Source organism: Choloepus didactylus, chromosome 8, assembly GCF_015220235.1.
Source record: "Choloepus didactylus isolate mChoDid1 chromosome 8, mChoDid1.pri, whole genome shotgun sequence".
Taxonomy (NCBI): Eukaryota; Metazoa; Chordata; class Mammalia; order Pilosa; family Megalonychidae; genus Choloepus; species Choloepus didactylus.
In genome coordinates this window covers 6,576,156-6,601,034 of record NC_051314.1, presented here as the reverse complement: position 1 = coordinate 6,601,034, position 24,879 = coordinate 6,576,156, and the positions used below count along the sequence as shown (strand labels likewise).

General features: G+C 49.1%; 1 protein-coding gene across 2 annotated transcripts in view; it reads right to left on the bottom strand.

Annotated features, from left to right (window-relative positions):
* Positions 1-24,879, bottom strand: part of PHF21B (PHD finger protein 21B) — a 118,223-nt gene that overhangs the window by 26,025 nt on the left and 67,319 nt on the right. For both annotated transcript variants that reach the window (XM_037847286.1, XM_037847287.1), the window contains 3 exons: positions 18,579-18,671; positions 16,826-17,176; positions 15,377-15,517 (listed from right to left, as the gene is read on the bottom strand). In XM_037847286.1, the coding sequence (XP_037703214.1) occupies positions 15,377-15,517; positions 16,826-17,176; positions 18,579-18,671 (585 nt within the window). The remainder of the gene's footprint in view (positions 1-15,376; positions 15,518-16,825; positions 17,177-18,578; positions 18,672-24,879) is intronic.

The following is a 24,879-nucleotide window of genomic DNA, read 5'->3' as shown; positions in this document are numbered from 1 at the left end:
CTTGCAGCTTATAGTAAAATGTGAGTGGAGAGAGATTAACTGAGAACTGAACTCTTGGTTTCAAAGAAACCAGAAATTGATGGCCCAAAAAACTCTGGGCTTCCAGGGGGTGAAACCCCAGAAGCTACACCCCAACATGAAGATTTAACCAAACATGGAACCCGAATGCCATCTCAGTACAAGCCAAGATTAGAGACAGAGTTATCCAGAAAAGATCTGTGGAAAGTCCTATTGTCTGATGGCTTTGACCCGTACGCTTCATGTGAAGCCAACAGAATTTCTGCGAGATCTTTATAGACAGAGATGCTGCCGGTCTGGACTGGAGGAGACAGATAAGGAACAAATTGAAGAAAAAATTTCTTCAAGGACAGAGCCATGGAAGTTGGGGTCTGGAGTCAAGAGGTCTCGGGCTGGGAGAGCAGAGTGGCCCACACGCATGGAAAGGGTGAGTTTGCCCCAGAGGTCGAGGGTGGGCCTTCTGCCTTGATGCTGTGGAAGTTTTGCCACCCCAGGCCCCAAAGAGGGTGGAGCACATTCCCAGGGAAATGGGGAGAGCCTGGCTGCCACTCCACTGTTCTGAAGGGGTTGAGCATGTGCCCCGGAGATGGAAGGGAATCCGGGTGCTAGCCTGATGTTTGAGGAGGGTGGGGCTGAGAAGGTGGTCTCCCCAGTGTGTGGATACGTTGGAGAACTCACCCCAGCATTTGGAAAGGAAAGGGCTGCCGCAAAGGCCCTTAGTAAGGGTTACACTCCTGCTCTCTCAAGCCCCAAGGATGCAACGTCATTCTGTAAATGACTCTCAGACTTTGAAATCTAATGGAGTTTGTCCTGCAGGTTTTAGGAACTGTTTTGGTCCTGTTAACCCTGTTTTCCTTACTGTTTCTCCTTATGGCAGTGGGAATGTTCATCCTGTGACTGTCCCTCCTTTGTATGTTGGAAGCACATAAGTTGTTCTAAGTTCACAGATCCACAGCTAAAGGAAAATTATGCCTTAGAACTGACCACGCCTATAACTGATTGATGGAATTTTGTACTTAACTATTGTTACTGAAATGATTTAAGTTTCTGTGATATGGTGGGATGAATGTATTTTGTATACGGAAAGATAATGTCATTTTGGGGTCCAAGGGGTGGAATGTGCTAGTTTGAATGTATTATGTCCCCCCAAATGCCATTATCTTTAATGTAATCTTGTGTGGGCAGACTTATCAGTGTTAATTAGATTGTAATTCTTTGAGTGTTTCCATGGAGATGTGCCCCACCCAACTGTGGGTGATGACTCTGATTGGATAATTTCCAAGGAGGTGTTGGCCCACCCATTGGGTGGGTCTGAATTAAATTACTGGCGCACTATATAAGATCAGACAGAAAAAGTGAGCTTGCTACAGCCAAGAGGGACACTTTGAAGAAAGCACAGGAGCTTCAGACCAGAGACAGTTTGAAGACGGCCGTTGAAAGCAGACTCTTGTTCCGGAGAAGCTGAGAGGACAAATATCCCAAGTGCAACTAAGAGTGACATTTTTGAGGAACTGCAGCCTAGAGAGGAATGTCGTGGGAGAAAGCCATTTTGAAACAAGAACTTTGGAGCAGACACCAGCCACGTGCCTTCCCAGCTAACAGAGGTTTTCCAGACACCACTGGCCATCCTCCAGTGAAGGTACCTGATTGCTGATGTGTTACCTTGGACACTTTATGGCCTTAAGACTGTAACTGTGTAACCAAATAAACCCCCTTTTATAAAAGCCAATCCATCTCTGGTGTTTTGCATTCTGGCAGCATTAGCAAACTAGAACACTCTCTCTAAATGGTCCTCTGTACATATCTCTGTAATTCTTGTTTCTTGAATGGGTTAGCTCTCCGAGCATGTTACTGATACATGTGTGTATGTGAAATTTCCTTCTCCCTTCACAGTCTGTTTCCTCCACATTGCTTCTTCTGCTTGCCCTGGTTTCGATCTATCCTCAGATGTCTGCTAATCTTTGGTTGTCTGCCTTCATGAGAAGTGGGGGCATGTGAGAGGCTTGTCAAATTTGAGCTTTCCAATAGGATGGCCTTGGTGTGCCATTTGTTGGGGACTGCCCAGCATCAGAATATTTGCTTCTTTCCTCTTGGGCTGGTCAGTATCTCCAGAGAGCAGGCTTCCACAAGCCCCACCTGGAGGAGGAGGTCTGGCTGCCAGCAGTCTGGAAGCCAAGTTGGAGAAGGCAGCTGGAGCCTCATTATCCAGTCATTAATTCCCATGTTCAGGACAGTGCCCAGGACCCTCAATTCAACCCAGGGTGCCCCAGCCCAGAAATCTTTTGTTTCATCCTCTCCTAAGTGTAAAACTCAAGACTCATGCCACAGTTAGCTCAGGGCTGTTAGAAAATGGAGAGAGGAGGGCATCCAGGGATCTAATTCCTTCTCAAAAGCTTTCACCAAACTCTCCTAACTTTATCCCTATCCCTTCACACCACCCTCCTCCCCACTTCCAGAGGTACAGTTCCTGAGTCTTCTGAGGATTATGTAGTATAAACAGACTCAGTTTTCCAGCTTTCCCCATTGCCAGCTTAGAATTCAGCTTTCTGCAGTCGATTACCTAAGTCAGCTACCCCATGTTACGACATCTCCTCTTCTGTATTACTCACCATTGGGTTAATGTCTTTAAAAAACATCCATTTGTGGTATGTTCTGATGGGGGTTTGAGAGGGAGAGAAATTAACTGTGTGTTCAGCCTGCTATACAGTTATACGGTATTCTTTTACGGGAATGCACCACCCTGTATTTAACCAATCTCCTATTGATGGACCTTGACTTCTATACATTCCATTCCAAATGTGAGTATGTATAACTTTAGGGCAAATTCCCAAAGGAGGAACTGCTGAGCAGAGGACAAAGCCACTGGTAGTTTTCATAGACATGACTTTGCCGCTTTCCACAGGGATTGTACCAATTTGTACTCCCCAAATTACTCCATATTCTCACCCATAGTTGTGTTGCCAAACTTTCGGGATTCTGCTGCTCTCACAAGTGAAAAATAACATCTCAGTATAATTTTAATTTGTAGTTCTATTATATGTGAACTTAAACATCTTTTCCTGTTTTTAAAAGCCATTCCTATTTTCTTCTCTTTGGAACCATCTGTCCGTATGTTTTGCCCATTTTCTTTTGGGATATAACTCTCTTTCTTCTTGGTCTCTGTCGGTGCTCTTTATATGTTAGGGGAAATGAGCCCAGTAGAATGTAAGCCCCATGAGGGTCGGGGTTTTCATGTTTTATTCCCTCCCGCACACCCAGTGCCTAATCTAGCATCTGCTCAATAAGTATTTGTTGAACAAGTGAATAAGTATTTCTTTGTGACGTGACTTGCAAATACATTTTCCCAGTTTATCATTTATCCTTTAACTTTACTTATTTTAGGATAATTTTAGATTTACAGAGAAGTTGCACATATATTACAGATAGTCTCTGTACACCCCTTACAAGTTCTCTCCATTGTTAACATTCCCACGGTACCTCCGTCACAACCAATGAGCCAATACTGAGACATTTTTATTAACTAAAGTCCCCAGTTTATTTGGATTTGCTTAGTTTTACCTAATGTCATTTTTCCATTCCAAGTTTCCATCCAGGAGACCATTACATTTAGTCGTCACAACTGCTTAGACTCTTCTCGGCTGTCATTACAATTTCTCAGATTTGATGACCTTGACAGTTTTGAGGACTGCTAGTCTGGTAGTTTGTAGAATGTCCCTCTATTGGAATTTGTCTGGTGTGTTTTTCATGGCTAGTCTGCGGCTCTGGGTTTTTAGGAAGATGATGGAGGTAAAGTGCCGTTCTCAGCACAGTGTATCGAGGACATGCTTTGAGCATGACTCTCTGTTGATGTTGACCTTGATCACCTGGCTGAGGTTGTGTTTGCCACAGTTTTTCACTGTAAAGTTACTCTTTTTCCCCATTTCCATATTGTCATCCTTGGAAGGGAATCAGCATGCACAAACCAGATTGAAGGAGGTGGAAATTATGTTCCACTGTGGCTGGGTTTTTTTGGCCCTCTAGACTTCAAAGATAATCATATGCAGTAGAATTTATCAATATTTTCTTTTGATAGTGTTTGGATTTCTGAGTCTCGGCTAGATGCTCTGAAGTTATAAAGGAATTTGCTTATGTTTTATTTTAGTACCTATGGTTTTATTTCTTACACTTCAAGTTTCGATCCATTTGGAATTTATCCTTGTATAATGGTGTCAAGTATGGATTCATTTTTGTTCCATATGGCTACCCATTTATTCAAATACCATTTATTGAAAATTCCATCATTCCGCTTTCCACTGATTTAAGGTGCCACTTTAGTTGTGTACTAGATTATCCTATGTATTTCGGTCTCTTTCTGGGCATTCCACTCTGTTCCTTAAGTCTGTCTGTCTGTCTGTTTCATGAGCTGCTGTTTCGCTTGTTAGTTACCGAGGCTTTAACTATGTTTTACTATCTAGTGGTACTGGAATCCCTTCACTGTTCTTACTTGGCTCTTCTTGATGGTTTGTTTTTCCATATGAAATTTAGAATCATCTTAGGCAGTTCCAAGAGTGAGTTGATAAATTTATTGTCACGATGTTAAAATTATAAATTAACTTAGGGAGTACTGACAACCTCATAATGTTGAATTTTTCTTTACAAAATCATGGTGTATCTGTTTGCCATTTCTTTGTTTTTTCTTTTTGTCTCCAGGAGTGTTTTTTTTTTTTTTAATCTTCATTTTATTGAGATATATTCACATACCACGCAGTCATACAAAACAAATCGTACTTTCGATTGTTTACAGTACCATTACATAGTGGTACATTCATCACCCAAATCAATCCCTGACACCTTCATTAGCACACACACAAAAATAACAAGAATAATAATTAGAGTGAAAAAGAGCAATTGAAGTAAAAAAGAACACTGGGTACCTTTGTCTGTTTGTTTCCTTCCCCTATTTTTCTACTCATCCATCCATAAACTAGACAAAGTGGAGTGTGGTCCTTATGGCTTTCCCAATCCCATTGTCACCCCTCATAAGCTACATTTTTATACAACTGTCTTCGAGATTCATGGGTTCTGGGTTGCAGTTTCATAGTTTCAGGTTTCCACCACCAGCTACCCCAATTCTTTAGAACCTAAAAAGGGTTGTCTAAAGTGTGCATAAGAGTGCCCACCAGAGTGACCTCTCGGCTCCTTTTGGAATCTCTCTGCCACTGAAGCTTATTTCATTTCCTTTCACATCCCCCTTTTGGTCAAGAAGATGTTCTCCGTCCCACGATGCCGGGTCTACATTCCTCCCCGGGAGTCATATTCCACGTTGCCAGAGAGATTCACTCCCCTGGGTGTCTGATCCCACATAGGGGGGAGGGCAGTGATTTCACCTTTCAAGTTGGCTTAGCTAGAGAGACAGGGCCACATCTGAGCAACAAAGAGGCATTCGGGAGGAGGCTCTTAGGCACAACCATAGGGAGGCCTAGCCTCTCCTTTGCAGCAACCATCTTCCGAAGGGTAAAACCTGTGGTAGAGGGCTCAACCCATCAAACCACCAGTCCCCTATGTCTGTGGTCATGTTAGCAACCATGGAGGTGGGGTAGGCGAATACCCCTGCATTCTCCACAGGCTCAAGGGGGCACTACATCTTTTTTTTTTCCTTGTTTTTCTTTCTTTTTTTTTTTTTTTAACTTTCCCTTCCTTTTTAAATCAACTGTATGAAAAAAAAGTTAAAAAGAAAACAAACATACAATAAAAGAACATTTCAAAGAGACCATAACAAGGGAGTAAGTAAAAGACAACTAACCTAAGATAACTGCTTAACTTCCAACATGTTCCTACTTTACCCCAAGAAAGTTACCTAATATAGCAACATTTCTGTGAACTTGTTCCTACTATATCCATCAGAAATTAACAGACCATAGTCATTCCTGGGCATCCCCAGAACGTTAAATAGCTTATCTGTTCTTGGATTATTGTTCCCCCTTCCTTAATTGCTCTCTATTGCTAGTTCCCCTACATTCTACATTATAAACCATTTGTTTTACATTTTTCAAAGTTCACATTAGTGGTAGCATATAATATTTCTCTTTTTGTGCCTGGCTTATTTCGCTCAGCATTATGTCTTCAAGGTTCATCCATGTTGTCATATGTTTCACGAGATCGTTCCTTCTTACTGCCGCGTAGTATTCCATCGTGTGTATATACCACATTTTATTTATCCACTCATCTGTTGAAGGACATTTGGGTTGTTTCCATCTCTTGGCAATTGTGAATAATGCTGCTATGAACATTGGCGTGCAGATATCTGTTCGTGTCACTGCTTTCCGATCTTCCGGGTATATACCGAGAAGTACAATCACTGGATCGAATGGTAACTCTATATCTAGTTTCCTAAGGAACTGCCAGACTGACTTCCAGAGTGGCTGAACCATTATACAGTCCCACCAACAATGAATAAGAGTTCCAATTTCTCCACATCCCCTCCAGCATTTGTAGTTTCCTGTTTGTTTAATGGCAGCCATTCTAACCGGTGTTAGATGGTATCTCATTGAGGTCTTAATTTGCATCTCTGTAATAGCTAGTGAAGCTGAACATTTTTTCATGTGTTTCTTGGCCATTTGTATTTGCTCTTCAGAGAACTGTCTTTTCATATCTTTTGCCCATTTTATAATTGGGCCGACTGTACTATTGTCATTGAGATGTAGGATTTCTTTATATATGCAAGATATCAGTCTTTTGTCAGATACATGGTTTCCAAAAATTTTTTCCCATTGAGTTGGCTGCCTCTTTACCTTTTTGAGAAATTCCTTTGAGGTGCAGAAACTTCTAAGCTTGAGGAGTTCCCATTTATCTATTTTCTCTTTTGTTGCTTGTGCTTTGGGTGTAAAGTCTAGGAAGTGGCCGCCTAATACAAGGTCTTGAAGATGTTTTCCTACATTATCTTCTAGGAGTTTTATGGTACTTTCTTTTATATTGAGATCTTTGGTCCATTTTGAGTTAATTTTTGTGTAGGGGGTGAGGTAGGGGTCCTCTTTCATTCTTTTGGATATGGATATCCTACTCTCCCAGCCCCATTTGTTGAAAAGACCATTATGACTCAGTTCAGTGACTTTCCAGGAGTGTTTTAAAGTTTTCCTCATACAGGTATTCAATATTTTTTATTTAATTTATTCTTAGGCATTTAATCTTTTTTTTTTTTTTGCTATTGTAAATGGGGTTATCTAGAAAGCATCTAACAGGTTGCTGTGTGTGTGTATACGAAGCTCACTGATGTTTTTGCATTAATGCTATACCCTGTTGCCACACCAAGTTATCTTATTGTCTGTAATAGTTTTTCCATCGCTTCTTTCGGGTTTTCTAGGTATACAGTCACGTCATCTGTAAATAGTGATCGTCTACTCTTCCTTTGTAACTTCTACTTCTATGCTGTTAAATATAGTTCTCCTATTCCATTTATCAGCTTTAAATGATATTGATTGTTTTAAAGTCCCACCTGCTGCAGATGAGACAATGCGAGCGCTTATTCTAGCCTCCCCCCACCTTATTTCCCAATTTGTTAGAGGACTCTTTTTCACTGGGGCACAGAACATTGACATTCTATTCTGACATCCTTGCTGCTTCCGTATTCCCCTGGAGTTAACTCTATCTGGTGCTCGCCCCAGCACTGGTGCCGAAGTCTCCCCAGCTGCCTCCTGGCTGACTGGGGTGAGCCTCTGGAAGTTTCTCCTGAATGGCTCATGGGAACAATATCCCCTGAGTTCTTACAGGCCTAAAACTTTTCACCTGCCGTCTTTAAACTCGAAGGACAGATTGGCTGCTTATCAACTCCTTGGCCTTCAACTTTTCTCCCTCAGTCTTTTGTGGATGCTGCTGTACTGTCTGCTGGAATTGAACTTGCTGTGGACAAGTCAGAGGCCAGCTGAACAGCTTTTCCCTCTAAAGTGATTTGACTTTTCCAGTTGGATACTTAACAGGACTCTTTCTTTTGCATTAGAAGACAACAGCTTCAGTGGGGAGAGCCTCAAAGTTAACCAGTCTGCATCAATTTTGCTTGTACAATGTGTCCTTTCCATATACAAATTAAAGGTTTCCTTTTTTTTTTAATTTCAGTAAATGTTGCTTGAATTGCATTTTTAAAACAGTAAAATATCACCAGGCCATGGAAAGTGAGGTCCATTAGGTTCCACCCTGTAAAGTGTGTGGTCTCATTAATGCAAGAGGCAAGAGTGGTGGAATGACAGGTTGGCTGTCCAGATGCCAAATGGTAAGTCTGGGGTCCACCTGCTTCAGCTGATCAACCCCAATCCCAGGATTAGGTACCAGTTCTGGGGCCCATGGTGAACTAGGTCAGTAGCAAAGGCTCCAGGGATCCCCCAGGAGCTGGCACTTGTTTCCTGGCCTGATCTGGCAAAATTGGGCTGGGAGAATCCTAGCAATGGGGAGACCACGTTCCGGCTTCATCTTTCCCCACTCAACCTTTCCCTCTCTCCATTTCCTCCCTTCACCCACAGGAGATTGCTTCAGTCCACCTGCATTTCAGAACAGGCAATGCTCAGGAAACTGAAGCCAACTGCCTGCCACGTTATATCCCAATCCATGTGGCCGCTGGGAATTATGCCAAGTCTTCCTGTATTTATTTCATTCCATTGTTCTGGTTTCCTTTTCTGGAGCCTCCAATTATTCATCTGTTGTATCTCCTTTGTCTGTTTCCTATAGGCAGCACTTTCAAAATGCATTCTTCATTTTATTTTTCATTTTGTACATTTTTCTTACTTTTACCTAGGCCCTTTACCGTGTCTTCTGCTGTATCTGCTGTCCTCTGGGCTCATCCAGTTAACTGTTTCTGTGATGGTTTTATTACTTTGCCTAGAATAGTCCCAGCTCACGTTTCACCCCCCCTGGTACTCTGACCATCTAACCATCCCTTCTCTAAGTCCTTGTATTTTAGCTTTGTACTTTCCTTCTTAGTGGTAATTCTTAGTGTTTTAAATTCATAGCAGAATATTGGATGTTTTTTCTAACAAGTATCCTTTATCTTATGGTAAAAACTGCTGCTCTTTAGCCATATTTTTCCTTATAGTGGCTTTGTATTGGTGTCATACCAAATCCTTCATGTGTGTTAAACATAATTGAACTAGTTGAACTTTCCTGATCTAGCAATTTGCTGGAGTGGGTGGGAGGGACCCCATAAGCCTTCCATGAGCAACTCAAAGACCCCTTTCTATCTTCTCTTTGCTTGATCTAGTAGTTTCTATAGAGGTGTGTTCAAAATTCCAACTGTTCAGTGGATTTGTTACATTTATCTTAAAATTCTGCCATCTATCTAATATTATCTACCTACCTAGCATCACCATCATCTACCTCATCTATCTATTCATCATCTACTATCACCATCATCATTAATCTACCTACTTTATCTATCTGTCTGTCTGTCTCTATCTTTAAAAATACGCTGTTATGGGGCATATAAGTTCATGATTGTTAAATTATCTTGATGGATGATCTGTTAGTATTTATAAGTCTTTTTCATATCCTTATTTCCAACCTTTTGGTGTACTTTTTTATTTAGCCATGTCACTTACAAGCAACATACAAACTGGATTTTGTTGATTTTGAGTCTTTTTCTTTTGATTTCTGCTATTTAAGAGGAGGAACTTATTTCAGTTGCATTTATTGTGCTGACTGATATATTTGGATCTATTCCTCCAATTTGTTCCATATTTCCAGTTCCTTGTTGTTTTTCTTTTCTCCCCCCTCCTTCCTTGTCTTCTTGAAAAAAAAAAACAATGTCCCATATTCACTGTTTTCCTCTGCTGATTTGGAAATTATAGGTGGAATTTTATTCATCTTGGTGGTCAGTCTTAAGTACTTAAGGCATATGTTAATGGTACAAAATTCCAATGGAGTTTACGGTTATTCAATATTTCTTTTTTTTCCTCAAACATAACACCGACCTTCAATGTTCTAACGCCCTTTAAAACATGACTCCCCATCAACTGCTATTGTAGTCTAAAATTTTCCTCTTACCTGTTGTGAAAATCAAAACTGGTTGTTTATTGCAGTCTATACTTTAATAAATTGGCCTGCAATTTGATGATTTCTATGTTCACTGTTGGCTCTCAAGCACTCTTACCTTTCCCTGGCTTCCTTCCTCTTCTCGCTAAAGCACAGTCCTCAGTGGTTCTTTTACTGATGGTCTGTGGGTGATAAACTTTTATTCCATATCCAAAAATCTCTGTATTTTGCCCTTGCTCTTGAAAAGCACTGTAATTGGGCATGAAATCCGGAGCTGTTGGCACCGACTCCACTGCAGGCTTCTGCAGGCTCCTCGGCGGGTCATTGATGTTTTTCTCCCTGGTCGTTTTTACCATTTTCCTCTCATCTCTGATGCAGATTCCTAGCCTTCTAGATGCACCTTTATTAAGCGTGGCTGAGACGAAGTCCACGTTAGATCCAAGACTGCATTCCGAGGCTCTTCACTCCTGGGAGAACTTCAGCTCCCATCACTTCAATTACTGTTTTGTCACCTTCTCCCTCAACCCCCGTCACCGTCCTCTGCCTTCTGGAAGTTCCATGAAATGGGAGCGAAGCTTCCCCACTCTCCTGTCTATTACCTGCCCTGTGCTACAACCTTGTGCCGTACTCCAAAACATTTGTCTCTGTTAATGCTGTCTAGTAAGGTTTTTGGTAAATAAATTTCAATCCTGTTTTTCATTATTAGATTTTTCAAAAAATGTTTAAATTAATCTGATCTTGCTTTATTTCTGCAGATTTCTGCTTCCTCATTCCTCATTTCTGTCCAGTGGATGTTACTCCTTTTTTTTTTTTTCCACTTCCTTAAGCATCCTAAACATATTTACTTAAATGTGTTAACATATTCCATAAAATTTACTGCATCTTGAATAAATTCCTGTTCCAAATGTTGATTTTATTGATTGTCATTCTTAGCATTAGATGTCTCATGTATTTTAGAATTCTGTTCGTAGACTCATTTGGGGTACAGTTGCTATTTGCTTATTTTGTCTTCTTTCTCTCCCTCTTGTTTCCTGTTCCCTGCTCAGCATGTCTGCAAAGCTGCTGCCCTCGCTGCCTCCCTGGGTGCAGCTGTAGTTGCACAGGGCGCTGCCTCCAGGGCTCCCCCCTGCCCTGCCCCAGCTGCCCTTCCTCCCCGTCGCCCTGGCCTGAACCCGGACCCAGAGCCTGGCTGTCTGTAGCATCCGTTCTGCTCACTGCTTGAGTGTGAGCTCAGTCCCACCTTTATCGGCTCTTTCCACATTTTTCTATCATTGCTGTGGTTTCACAGCAGAGGAGGTAGAGCCAAGTGAAAACTCAGAGCCATACTGGTGGGTATGTGCTTTGATGGATTTCAGGCAGGAGAGTGGTTTGGTTATTTCTGACTTTTGGAAAGCTCATTCTGCATCAATAGGAAGGAACAAACGCTGGGGCAGGGAGGCCAGTCAGGTTTGGCTGCAGGAGCCCAGGGGAGAGACAAGGCAGGGACTGGTGTGGTGGGAACCAGCATCTGTGTGACCAGGGCTTGCCCAGAGCATGGCCCGGGCTTGGGCCTGCAGTCGGGGCCCCGAGCTCAGGCCGCCCCTCCGCAGGCACAACCTGATCTGAGGGCACCCAGGTTTCCTCAGGTGCTGGCCAAGGCCAGGATTTCAGGGCCCACAAGAAAGGCCATAGCTCCGTCGAAGGAAACCTCAGAAGGAGTGGGGAGAGCCCAGGGGTGGAGCTGGGCACCCTGGGCTGCTTGGGCTTAGCCAATAACAGCTGGTGACTGGGTGGCTTCCCTGAGCCTCAGTTTCCACACCGTAAAACAAACATTATAACTCCTGCCCTGCTCACCTTGCCACGCCGCTGGGAGGACACAGAGGAGGCTCTGACAGCAAAGATGATGGATTACTGCCACGTCCCTGCAATGCTTAAGTAGACGCTGTCACTTCAGGCCCCTGAGCGTTAGCTCCCTGCCCATCTCTGACTACATCTGTGAGCATGTCACACACTGAGTGTCACAGCCGTGTGCAGCCCTGCAAGGAAACACAGTCCCTCCTACGTTTCACCCTCATGCCAGAGACTCCAGGGGAGGCTCCAGACCAGCCCGAGGAGGCTGCAGAGCCTCCGACTCTGACTGCAGCCAACTCTCTTTCCAGAGACAACTACATTATCTATCAGGAGGCACCAGCGGGCAGCAGAGAAGCCAGTGGGCTGGAGCCAGAGGCCCTGCTAAACTCAAGTTCTCCATCTCTAGCATGACCCTGAGTGAGCCTCGGGTTTGCACATCCCAAAACAGGGCACGTGACCCCACCTCCGCGGGTGGGTGAAGGGTCCTACGAGATGGCTGATGGAAGGCGTCTGGCCCAGGCCTGCGTGTGCTGGGGCCTGAAGGACGTGCCAGGGCGGAGCAGCAGGCACAGGGTCAGGAGGGACGGCAGCTTCCCTGACTGTGCCCAGACAAGCAGGCCTCCTGTAGGATCGAGCAGGGCAACCTCAGGCTCACACGGAAGAGCAAGCAGGTCCTTCAAAGGAGGCTCTGATCCGAGAGACTAGCATGAATTACGGACATCCAGTCTGAAGCCAGAGCAAAGAAGGACACAGGACCTGGGTCACGGCACCCACGGGTGCCCAGGAGTGTGGGCCCTGAGTTTGCTCCTGTGGGACCCAAGGAGCTGCTGGGTTAAGGGGGGAAGTTTCAGTTTGGGGATGTTTCTTATAACACCCCCCAGTGCTGGCAAGCGTGTCATTCCGTGGGTGGCCAGGCTCAAGCTCGCCTCGGGAGCCACCACATCAGGGCCTCACAAACACCATATGATGTTCTTTTAAAAAATCCACCCCCCAACCTGACAACCACTGGACTCCCTTTTCCCACCGTTTCTGGGTGCAGCTGACGCCTTGGTTTCGAGTGCTCTTAACTTAAACTCTTCATTTAACGGGTTCTAAGAGCTGCCACAAAGCCTGCACGTCTGGGCAGCAAACACTTCCCAGCCCTCTTTGCAGAGAAACTTTAATCAGGATTTTTACCCCAGTGCATATGATAATTGCAAGTTCTATTTAAGCCATTACACATATTTACACTAATTATGTAGTTAGATGTAATTACACTAATTGTATAAATGCACAATAATCGACTAAGATATACTTTGAGAGAACAAAGAAAATCTGCCCAGGAAACCCTCCCGAACGTTGGTGCAGCAAAACCCAACAGGAGGACAGAAGGGTGCCTGTGGAAGCCCCTGGCTGTGAGCCGGCCTAGGACCTCATCGTGCACACAGTAGGCGCTCAGACATTACCATAAAATGGGATTCTGGGTCTCTCTTGCATCCGACTGGGCTTGGGGCTACAGAGGACTTGGTTCACATCTCAGCCTTGGTTAGCAGCTGGCTTTATACCTCCCAGGCAGGTTTTTTGTAACAAGTCAAAGGAAAATAATCAAGTCACTCCCTGCTCAAAGATGTTCTGTGGCTCCCAAGTACCTGAAGCTCAAACTTGGCAGCCTGCATTCCAGGCCTTCCAGGGTCAAGCTCCAACGTCTACCTTTGACCCACTGTCTAGATTTCCCCATCAATACGCTCCCCGCCAGTCCAGTGACCTTCAGGGCATGTCAAGGACGTTCTGCTTCCAGGCCTGGCCCAGGTGGTATCCTCCTTCCGGCTCCCCGTCTTGCTCCTCTGTGCAGTCCACCCACTCCTCCAGGGCTTCTAGATGCAAACGTGGCTCTCTCCTCCCCGGTCCCCTATCGCTCTTAATCTGTATCCTCGATGACACGCGACACTTTCTAACCCTACTCAGAGGGCCCTTTGGCCATGCTGGTCTCCGTAGGAGAAAGCGACTTTCCATAGGGCGAGCACAGCACCTGCCCCTTCTCAGCATCCCCAGCACTCGGACAGAGCCCGGCAGACCCTGAGACGCATTTGATGGACAAACAGATAAGTGAACAGAGGAACAACGGACGTCCTCTGATTATGACAATGCACCGACAGAATCCTCGGGAACTCTAGGAGCCCGTTGGGGCCTCTCGGGCCTGTGGGGTTGGGGTCTCCAGGGAATGCGGCCTGCAAATTCTTGACCCGAAACCTGTGGGAAGAGCCGGGCCCAGCGGGGAGAGGGGAGCGAGCCAGGTGGAGAGGTCCCGGGGAAGAGGCCCAGATCGGAGACTGCAGGAGTGGGCACAGCCAGGCAGGGCCAAGGACGCCAGAAGCAACGCAAGGGGCGACCGTCAGCTGTGGTCACAAGTCCAACCGGGGCTGGCCCTGAATTAGGATGGTGCAATAAAAGCATGTAATGGTGAGAACAGTTAACAGGGCTGAATGGTGTGTGAGTGTGATGGAAGGGGGAAGTTTAGAGTCCCGTGTGTCACCAGAAGGAAAGCAGGAGGTTAAAACATGGGAATGTATAACACAGTGAATCTTGTGGTGGACAATGTCCGTGATTAACTCCACAGACATGAAAAAAGTTCTTTCATGAGTTGGAACAAATATACGACACTATTATAAGGAGTTGTTAATAGAGGGGGATATGGGAGAAAATGTACCTACCACAGACTGCGGACTATAGTTCACAGTAATATCTTAATATTCTTCATCAACAGTAAAAAAATGTACCACAGCAATACTATGGGTCAACAAAAGAGGGGGATAAGGGGTATGGGAGGATTTGGGTTTTCTTTTTCATTCTTATTTCTTTTCTGGAGTAATGAAACTGTTCTACAATTGATCAGGGGGTTGTATGAGCAATATATGATGATACTGTGAGCGAATGATTATATATTTTGGATGGCTTGTATGGGGCGGGAATATATCTGAATTAAATTGCATTTTAAAAAAAGTGCCAATTTATCCCTCCTTTATCAGGTTGGGGGCAGGGAGGAAGGCCTATGTGAGATTTCTGGAACATTCTCCTGGTACCTTTCAGGGAACCTGCATCCAGGGCCCTGCTCTACCAGCACTGGAGGCTCATGATTGTCAGATGGGCAGAGAAAAAAGGCAAGGAAGGAGCAGCTTTTGGTCCACGTGGGCAGAGGAGGGCAGGCAGGGCCCAGGGCAGGCTCCAGCGAGGCTGCCTCGGCCAACAGTCCGCCAGGGGCTCGGACACGGAAACTTGCCACCATCCAGGAGGACTTTTATCGTTCCCATTGCACAGAGGAGGAAACGAGTGACTTTCTCAAGTTACACAGCTGGAGGAGGCGGCCTGGGACTCAAATGCCAGAGTCTGGTTCTAGGACCTGAGCTCCTACCGACGACCTCCCGCCACTCAGTGAACGAATCGGGAGACACAGGGGGCCCGGCCTGGCCCTGCTGGGAGGAGCCCCCGCCCGGGGCTTGCGAGGGACACCCACCTGTGCAGCGCCGGGTCTGAGAGTGGGCCCCGTACCCCGCCCTACCTCGGGGTTCTCCTGGCCCGGGGGCCTGTCTTCCTTCTGCTTTTTGGTGGCCTGTGCTCCCTGAGATGGCTCCTCTGTGGGCGGCCGCGTCTCCACCGTGCTTCCGGGCTGCGCCTGCACTTGAGGCTGAATGATGATGACCTGGAAGACAGAGGAGGGGTGAGGGAGGGGCGAGCTGGCCGGCCCACAGGGCACCTGGCCCAGAGCCCTTCCCCGGAGCGGGGGCTGTGTGAGGCGGCACCGGCCTAGTTTAGGAACCAGAGTGGCCCACTGGGCTCACCCTGCCCTGTTTCCCAGCTGGGTGCCCTCGGAGAGGTGACCGGCCTCTCGGATCCCAGCCTCCTCATCAGTAAATAAAACCTGAGCAACACCCACCTCCCGGGAGGCTGTGAAGGTTCACACAGCAAGGGCTCACGAGGGGCCAGTCTTACGCCCAGCTCAAATGCAGGTAAACTGAGGCTGACGGGGATCTGACAGCTCCTTAAGGCCATCAAGGTAGGAAGCAGAGGGGTGGGACTTGACCGGGTCTGTCTGTCCGTCTGTCCCACCTGGCCTGTCTGCTCCTGGCCCGGCCCCATCAGCCCCGAGGGCACTGTACCTGGCCTCCTGGGGGGTGGGGCGGGAAACCAGGGCCCCTGCTTGTGTCACTCTGCCCTGAGGGCCCTGCCAAGGGAATCTCAAGTTTCATTTTATTTATTTTTAAAATTCTTTATTTATCAAATAAAAAAGCTTTTTTTTTTTTTTAAATCAAAAAAAGCTTCATTTAAAATCTTGGCAAGGAGTCACAGGAGATTTTCCCTTCAGGCACCTGGAGTCCCAAAACATCCTGGAGTACCTGACTCCACCAGCAGACACCCATGGTCGCGGGTTCGCTTCTGTCCATTCACTCGGCCACACGTTATTAGTTCATCAGTTATTCCAATGAACAAGGTCTTTCATTCACTTGACTGTTCATTTTCCATTTCAGTTAATTAATTCAGCCGTATACTCATTTAACCACATGGTTGTTCATTCATTTGCATGCCGGTTCTCTCGTTCTGTCATTCATTCATTCACATACCAATTCACTCGTTCCATCATTCATTCACTCATGCACTGATTCACTTGTTTTGTCATTCATTCATTCACACACCAATTCACTCATTCCATCATTCATTCACTCATGCACTGATTCACTTGTTTTGTCACTCATTCACTCACACACCGATTCACTCATTTCATCATTCATTCACTCATGCATTGATTCACTCATTCTGTCATTCATTTGCTCACACACTGATTCATTTGTTCAGTCATTAATTCATGCCCGTTCCTTCCCGTGGCTGCTCACCCCCCCAATCCTGCAATGGCCTCTCTGCCACCTGCCGCTGCTCGGCTGTGGGCTCGCTAGGCTCACCGGGCGCCCCGTGGACAACACATGTGCAGCACGTCAGCCAGGCAGGCACCCACCTTGTTGTTGGCACTGATGAGGAGGGGCTGGACCTTGAGGCTGTCGCTGACCATGGACACGGGGGTGCTGGGGGTGATGGCGGCAGCATTGCTGGGGGAGGTGGAGATGATGGCGTAGGCCACCCCAGCACTGCTCAGAGGAGAGGTGAGGGTGGCGGGCTCGGCGAGGGCCTGGGGCTGGCTGCTGGGCGTTGGCACATGGCTGACAGTGTTGTTGGCGGTGGGGAGGGCCGGGCTGGGGTTCTTGATACTGACCACGGTGGCCTTCTGGAACGTCGGGGGCTGCTTGGGGGGCCGGTCCCGGCCCGGGGTGATGGGAAGGCTATCGGGAATTAGCGTCTTTGGCCTAACCTGCGGAGGAAGGACAGAGGCTGGGTGAGATGGACAGGCACACATGGGTGGGGCGACACCTTGGCGGGCACAGCGGGGGGCACAACCTTACACGACCTTGACTCCCGAGCCTCCCACTGCCCCCTACACACCACCTCCCAGGTCTCAGAGCTACGATGACCAGCCACTCGGGCTCAGGAGGGACCAGACAAAGAACAGAGCGGGAGAACTATGGAAAAGCTGCACTGGAGGAGCCCAAGGGACGGTTCGTGAGGCTGGATTCGAGGTGTCTGGGTCCTCGTCTGTCCTTCCCGTGGAGTCCAAGCCCCTTGGGGCACCAAAGGCTGCCTTGTGACAAGAGGGTCCAGGGTGCACCCAGGCCCAGCCCTGCAGCCCCAGGACACCCGGCAGCCGGCAGGCCCCAGGAGGGTACAGCACAGATGGCAGGAGCTGGACAGAGCTGAGCTGGCGACGGTGAGGGCGACGGCTGGAGCTGGACAGAGCTGAGCTGGCGACGGCTGGCTGAATCCTCACGACCAGAGGAACTGGGCGCCTCTGTGGCCCTCTTTGCTGAGGAGGAAACCAAGGCCCAGGAAGGCTAAGAGGTCAAGCGACTTGTCCAGCATGTCCAGCCCACAAAGGGGGGCTCCTGGATTGGAACCCGGCAGCTGTGAGGCCTCCTGGGATGAAGCCTCTTGTCCTGTGTTTCTCAAACTCTTTTGACCACGACTCGTCATTAAAAATACACGTTACGGCAAATGTTACCACCAACGTGAAAGTTCTTGAACTTGATAATCGTACTGAGGGGGGTTTCATACTCCTTGCTCTTAGGAAACGTACATGGAAGTACACGTTCAAGGAGCATGATGTATACAACCAACCTTCAAATGCTTAGAAAGCAGACAGAGACAAACGGATAGACAGATGAAGTGATACAGCAAATGTGCAGACTGTTAAAATTGGGAAGAGCTGGGTATCTGGGGTGGGGTATGCTGGAGTTGTCTGTATGGATTTTGTGTTAATCTTGCAACTGTCCTGTAAGTCTGAAATTATTTTGAAACAAAAAGTTTAAAGAAAAACCCTATGTGCACGTTAGTTGTGATCCAGGACGGAGACTCAGGGTTCAAAAAGCCACCTTACGATGCCTCTTCATATTTCCAGATATTCCTCTCCAGCCTGGTTTATTTCATTTTAGAAAGATCTAGCGTGACCACTAAGTTGATGTCACAATTGCTCACTCCTGAGAGACCCAGATGGGGTCCAAACAGCTCCTTAAAGTCCGGGGGAGGTGGGGGGAGAGGAAGGCTGGTGTGGAGGGAAGGCGACGGCCGAGGGTGGGTCGCCTCCAGCCCAGCTCTTGCCCAGAAGCTCAGAGCCAAGGGCCAGGGACTGCGGGACAGACAGACGTCCGCGGGCTGCTTACCTGAGGTAGCACTGTTGCTCCTTGCCCGGCCAACCTCTGCAAGGAGCTGACCTGAGGACCTGCGGCGGCGACCGCGGTGAGGGCTCCCAAGGCCTGTAAGACACGGAGGGCGGACAGTGACGCGTGGCCCGCGGCTGGTGCCGGGAGACGGCACGCTCACCCGCTTTCCTGTCTTCCACTAATTTTTTTCATCACAAAAGTAACACCGATTCATGGAAGACATTTCAGGAACAAGAAAGAAAAAGGGCACCCCCAGAAAACAATCACCCTTCGTCACATATTGGCTTCCGTTTTTAAGGGCAGGGATTTTTTTTTTAACAGGAAATTATCTACATTTTAAATAGACAAGTTAATATGCAGCTACAGTCAACAAACTATGTATATGTCACAGTTCATTTTGCTATGCAATGTTATGAGAACGAGGGCAGGGATGTGTTTAACGCAGCTACACAGGTAATTCTGAACCCCGTTTCCCTCCTTTTACTTCGTGTTACAGGTGGCACCTTCTGATGGTACCACAGTCTCCAGCATCACTCTGTAAACAGCTGCGTTCATTCTCCGGCGTAACGGTGTTTCCTCAGCCCATGCCCTCTACTTAGATGTCTGGATTTTATCCCCGACCTTCCCCAATTAATAAGCATGGCCGTGACAGACGTCTTTGTGGATGAAGCCATTTCCACAATACCAAGTACATCCTTAGGAGAAAGTCTGAGAAGAGAGATGAATGGGTCAAAACGCAGGAATATCTTTTGGGTCCTGGATATATGTCCCCACCCCTTCCCCCAGGTGATCTGTGCACACTCCGAGTCGCCCCTGAACCCCAGCCCCCACACTTCGGGCCCTCTCTGTGCATCACAGACGCCTGCGGGCGCCTAGGGTGGGGAGATGGCCCTTCCCAGGAGCTCCAGGCCCACATAGGTGGGGGATCCAGGCTTTGGGTGTCTGCTTGTGGGAACCACTGCCACCCACAGCCCCTGCTGAAGGTGCAGCTCTAGGCCTGCGTCACAAGGGAGGGCACCCCTGACCCAGCAAGCCGAGCACCAGTGCTGGCCACCAGCCAGCCTCGGTCACTTCAGCTGCCAGACCCCAAGGCAGGCAAGTGGGCAGTAAGGGTAAGCAGTGTCTGCTGATGCGGAGGCGAGAAGCACAGCTGGAGGGAGGGCGAGGGGTGTGGGTGTGGGGAAAGACGCCAAGAGCTCGAAACAGGATGCAGTGTCTGTGAGCAGAGGCCCAGCCCCTAGCTGGCTCCAGAACGTCCTGTCCTTGGGTTCTGGGAGACTTGCTGGTCGCCTTGCCCCCCCACCCCCTTTTCTTTCCCAGAGACTGTCTCTGTCCATACTTGTTTCAGAGTTTTCCCAACAACGGCAGCTTCTCTCTGGCCAGAGGCCCCTGCAGGACAGTCCACAGCAGCCCCTAGAGGTGGCTCGGAGGACACTGGCCCAGTGGCCCTCCCCTCCCCAGATGGTCAACAGTTTCCCACTGCCCACAGAGGAGTACGAGTGTCTCAGTGTGGCCTTCAGGACCCCTGGTGACCTCGTGCACTGGCCTCGACTTACCTCTCTGGCAATGCCGCCCCGCCCCACCCCTGCCCCTGCCCCACCTCTGCTGTCACACGTGTGTGCTTTGTGCTCTGGCTCCTCGGTCCGAACTGCCCACCCCCTTCACGTCCCCTTAGCTCCTGACTCCACTGGTGGCAGGACCCCGAGCCTAGCTCTCCTTACAGCACTGACCCCGACCCTGCGTTAGTGGCACCAGGCCGTGAGTGTCCCTGCCCTTACCCCTCCCCAGCCCTGGACAAGAGCGCAGGATCCCACGGGGCCAGCCAGGGTCACCATGGAGGACCCAGCAGGGCGAGTGACTGTGCAAGAACAGGGCCCGCCTGACGGCTCTCCCCACCTGCCCGGGCTTTGCACACCTGCGTGTTGCCCTTTAGTGAGTCCGAGCATGTCCCATGTGGCACAGTTCACACTGCCTCACCTGCTCACTGCACCTGAGGCCCGCCGCAGGCCTGGGAGCAAGGCAGGGCGGGTCCACCTGTCCACCCTCCCACCTGCCATGACATTCATTTTTTCAAAGAGCATTTGCCGAGTGTCACCAGATGCCAGCCCCTCACCAGGTACCGGGCACGCAGGGGGAGCCCTCGGCTCAGCCGCCCCCAGCCCCAGCCCCTCGCTTGCCCTTCGACCTCTCCACAGTCACGCTTATCCTCATTTTACAGCCGAGGAACCTGAGAGTCGGTGAGGTTTAGTGACTTCTCTCAAAGTCACCCTGCTGGGAGGTGATAAAAACGGGCTCCAACCCAGGCCTGGGGCCAAGGCCAGTGTTCCTTCGGAGACAAGCCTGACCTCAAGGTCCTGTTCCGGGCACACGGGCAAAGCCGGCTACGCAGAGGGCAGGGAGGGGTCAGTCCAGAGGCCCCCACAAGCTGCACACGGGGCATTTACCAGGAAAGACTATATCCTGCAAGGACTCAAGTCACATGAAGTCTGTTTACCAACTCAATCAAATTAAATTAGGAACCAATTAACAATTGTATTGTGCCTTTCAAGGAATATGTCCATTTTATCTAAATTGCCAAGTTTGGTGGCATGGAATTGTTAATTGGTAGAGCTCTGGGCCTGTAGTTGTGTGTCTTTTTTTGTTAATTCCAAACATTTAAAGAAGTAATAACACCAATTCTACACAAACTTTTCCAGAAAAGCAAAGAGAATAGAATACTTCCCAACTTATCCTGTGAGGCCAGCATAGCCTGATACCGATATGTCATTAGAAGAAAAAAAATTACAATCCAATATCCCTCATGAACGTAGGTGAAAAAATTTTTAACAAAATATTAGCAAGTCAATTCTAAGAATAACAGAAAGTACAATACATCACGTACACGTTGGATTTACCCCAGCAAGATAATAAAGCTATTTCACCATTTGGAAAGCAGTTAGTATATTCACTGTAATAACAGACTAAAGAAGAAAAACCACATGGGTGTCTCAACAGATGCAGAAAAAGCACTGGGTAAAATTCAATACGTGTTTATGATAAAAACTCTCAGCAAATTAGGAATGGAAAGTAACCTCCTTAACCTGATAAAGGGCAGGTACCAAAAAACCTTAACGATGAAACGCGGCGGGCTCTTCCTAAGATCAGGAACGTGACAGGGATGTTTTCTCTCACCACTCCATCTGCCATTGTACTAGACAAGTGAAACAAACAATGAGGCAAGATTAAAAAAAACAAAAGGCATCCAGATTAGAAAGGAAAAAGTAAAATGGTCTCTTCAGAGTCTTTATTGTCTATGTAGAATATCTTGTATCTACAAAAAAGCTGCTAGAATCAAGTTTAGCAAAGTTGCAGGATACAAGACCAAAATGCAGAAATCAACTGTATGTCTATATACTATCCAGAAACACTTCAGGAATGGAAAAAAAAATTTTTAATGCCACTTTGAATAGCATTAAGAAATAAGAAATACTTAGGGATAAATCTGACAGTAGATATGTAAGACCTACACATTGAAAATTTCCAAATACTTCTGAGAGAGGTTTTAAAGGACCTAAATAGAGAGAAATATACCATGTTCATGGGTCAGAAGGCTCAACATTGCTCACTGCCTCCCCGCCACGTCCCAAGGCCAGCTGCCCACCTCTCTGCACGGAGCCAAATTATACACATTCAACGGGAAACACTGTGGACACTCGTTGGAACAGAGCCTCATATGCAGCAGCCAGTCATTCTAGGAGGAAGCCCCTCGAGGCGTGCTGCTCTCCCACGTGTGTCACCAACACCGGCTCTGTGAGCGTGCGGAAAGAACCCCCTTGGCACCAGCCAACACCCAAGTTCCCAAACGCACACATAGTAGGTTTTGGGCCCAGGGACACTGCTGCCCTGGAGCGTGGACCCCACCCCCTGCACAGGGTGGGCGTGGCAGGGCCCAGCCTCTCCCGGCACATCTGTGCCACCTGTGCCACCTGTGGGCTTGTCACCAACCAGATCCCAGGCCAGCCCAGACCCACGCAGGTGGGAGCAGGCCCAGGGCAGCCACCAGCCGGCTTCCAGGTGCCAACCTGCGGCCTCGGGCCAAGGGGAAGCTGGCCCACCCCACCAGAGGGTTCTGCAATCTAAAGGCCCATGCAGGCACGCCACTCCCGTCACTGGTGGTTTGGGGGTGCGAGGGTGAAGCTGGGTGGCCCTAGGGGCAGGGAGTCCTGGGTGGGGGCTGCCAGGAAGATCCTAGGGCCCCAGAACCCCAGATACACACACAGGACCTGCGGGAGGCAGGAAGCAGGTTGATGCCGCTTTCCCTGGGGAGCGAACCCCTCTGGCTGAGATGACACTGACCGGCCTGTGTGTGGGGGGGGTCAGGGCAGCCCTTCCGGTGAGGTGTGAGCATGCATTGCACACATGTGGGTGTGCAGTGGCCGCTCACGGAGCCTGCATGTGCTGTGTGTGTGAATCTGCCCTGTGGCCAGTTCTGGCTGCTGTGGGGAGCTGCAGGGGTGCTTCTGCTGGGTGTCCGCACCCCAGCTACTTGCTTCTGCAGGTATCCACAGCGGCACATGAGGCTCTCTACCTGGGTTTTTTTGGGCACCTTTTCTCTGTGTCCGTGTCTTGCTGGTGTCACTGTCTCGTTCTAAACCCTCACTTTTGCTCCTGCCTCAACTCTGTGACTCTGCAGGTCCATCCTCAGGAACTCGCAGTCAAGGAAGAGAAGGGGGTGAGCCAAGAGGGGGACGATGGACAGAGCTGCTGGAGAGGCCGGGCAGCCGCCGAGGGCAAGCTGGGAGGAGAAGGCAGGGAGAGCTTGGCTTTGATCTTGTTCTTGATAATCAGCAAGAAACAAACTCAACCCACTGCGGGGAAAACAGCGGATGCCTGTGGACAGCGCGCAGGACGGTGTGCTTCCCTGCTGGCCTGCGGCTCCAGAACCGGAATATTTAGGATATTCTAGCACTCCTGTCTCTTGACAGCCCTTCAAGGAACACCAAGCCAGGGTGACCCCGAGCCCATGGGTCCCCTGGGTGCCAGGCTGGTAGGAGCAACGGGTGCTGGACCGCGGAGGGTCCTGCTGCCCGGAGCACCAGAGACAGGATGATTGTCTGAGGCACAGCCCAGAGTCCCCGCGGTTTGGGGAGGAGCTTGTCACATGCCAGGCTGCTGAGCAGGGTCCCTGGTCACCACGTCTGGGAGCAGCAGGTTCCCTCCTGGGACATCAAAGTCACTTGCCACTGACCACCCACTCCCCGAGGGGCCCAACAGCCCTCCAGCCACCACCCACCCTCTCTGCGCCTTTCTCTCCGCTAAGGGCCCCCTGGGGTGCCTCCTTCCATCTTCCTATAAACCGTCAATTAACAAGCTGGGAAGGCACTCTATCCGGCAAGGGCTGCCCGCTCTGCTCCGCGTTGGAACTCATCGACGGCAGCAGAAACAACCGTCCCAGGCGATTTCCCGAGTATCAGACGGTTTACTACCACACCTTGGTCGAGATGAACGAGCTCCCGAGGGCATTTACAGCTCTAAGAATTTTAACAGGAAAAAAAAGGGAACCTCAAAGTCAAAGATCACTTCCGGCAGTTGGGGAAGCCTCGGAAACAGGGTCGGAGCAGACCGTCCGCTCTCCCAGGGCAGGACAGCGCGCCGGGCTTGCGCGAGCTCCGTCTCTAACCGACGCCAGCGGCGCGCAGGCCAGGCCGACTCGGGGGGCTGAGCGGCAGCCCAGGCTTGGGGCGGCACACCCCCTGGCTCCTGCACCTGCCACGTGGCCTCAGCCTGGAGCCCAGAATCCTCACCCGCGGCGGGGAGAGAGCTCCTGCCATGCAGGTCCCGAGGGGCTGGCACGGTGCCTGGTGCACCACCCAGAGGCCCTGGGGAGCGACACCCGGCCTTGCCTGGGGCTGGGGAAGGGGCAGGAGGGCGGGGAGGGTGTGATCTGGGAGGAAAGTCTGCACCGTGCCAGGGCAGGAGTGTGCAGACAGAGCAGGAGTGGGGCCACTTCCTCAGCATAACCCCTGGGAAGCACGGGCTCCCCAGCACGCACCTCCCGCTAGAGACCGGAGTAAGTTGCACCCAGGCAGTGGGAAGGAGAAAAGGAACCAGCAACCTGGGGGACACGTGGAGAGCCAGCAGCTTCCTGCCGCGTTCTCAACGGCGTTCCCTTCAGGGACCCCTCCCCACGCGTGTGCACACCTGCTCCGCCCCCGGCCAGGATTCTGCTTCCTGTGCCCACCCCACAGGACTCTTGGCAGGGTGGGAATGAGCCGGGGGCTCCTGAAGCAGCCCCTGCCCCGTCCACGTAAATGTGCTCCAG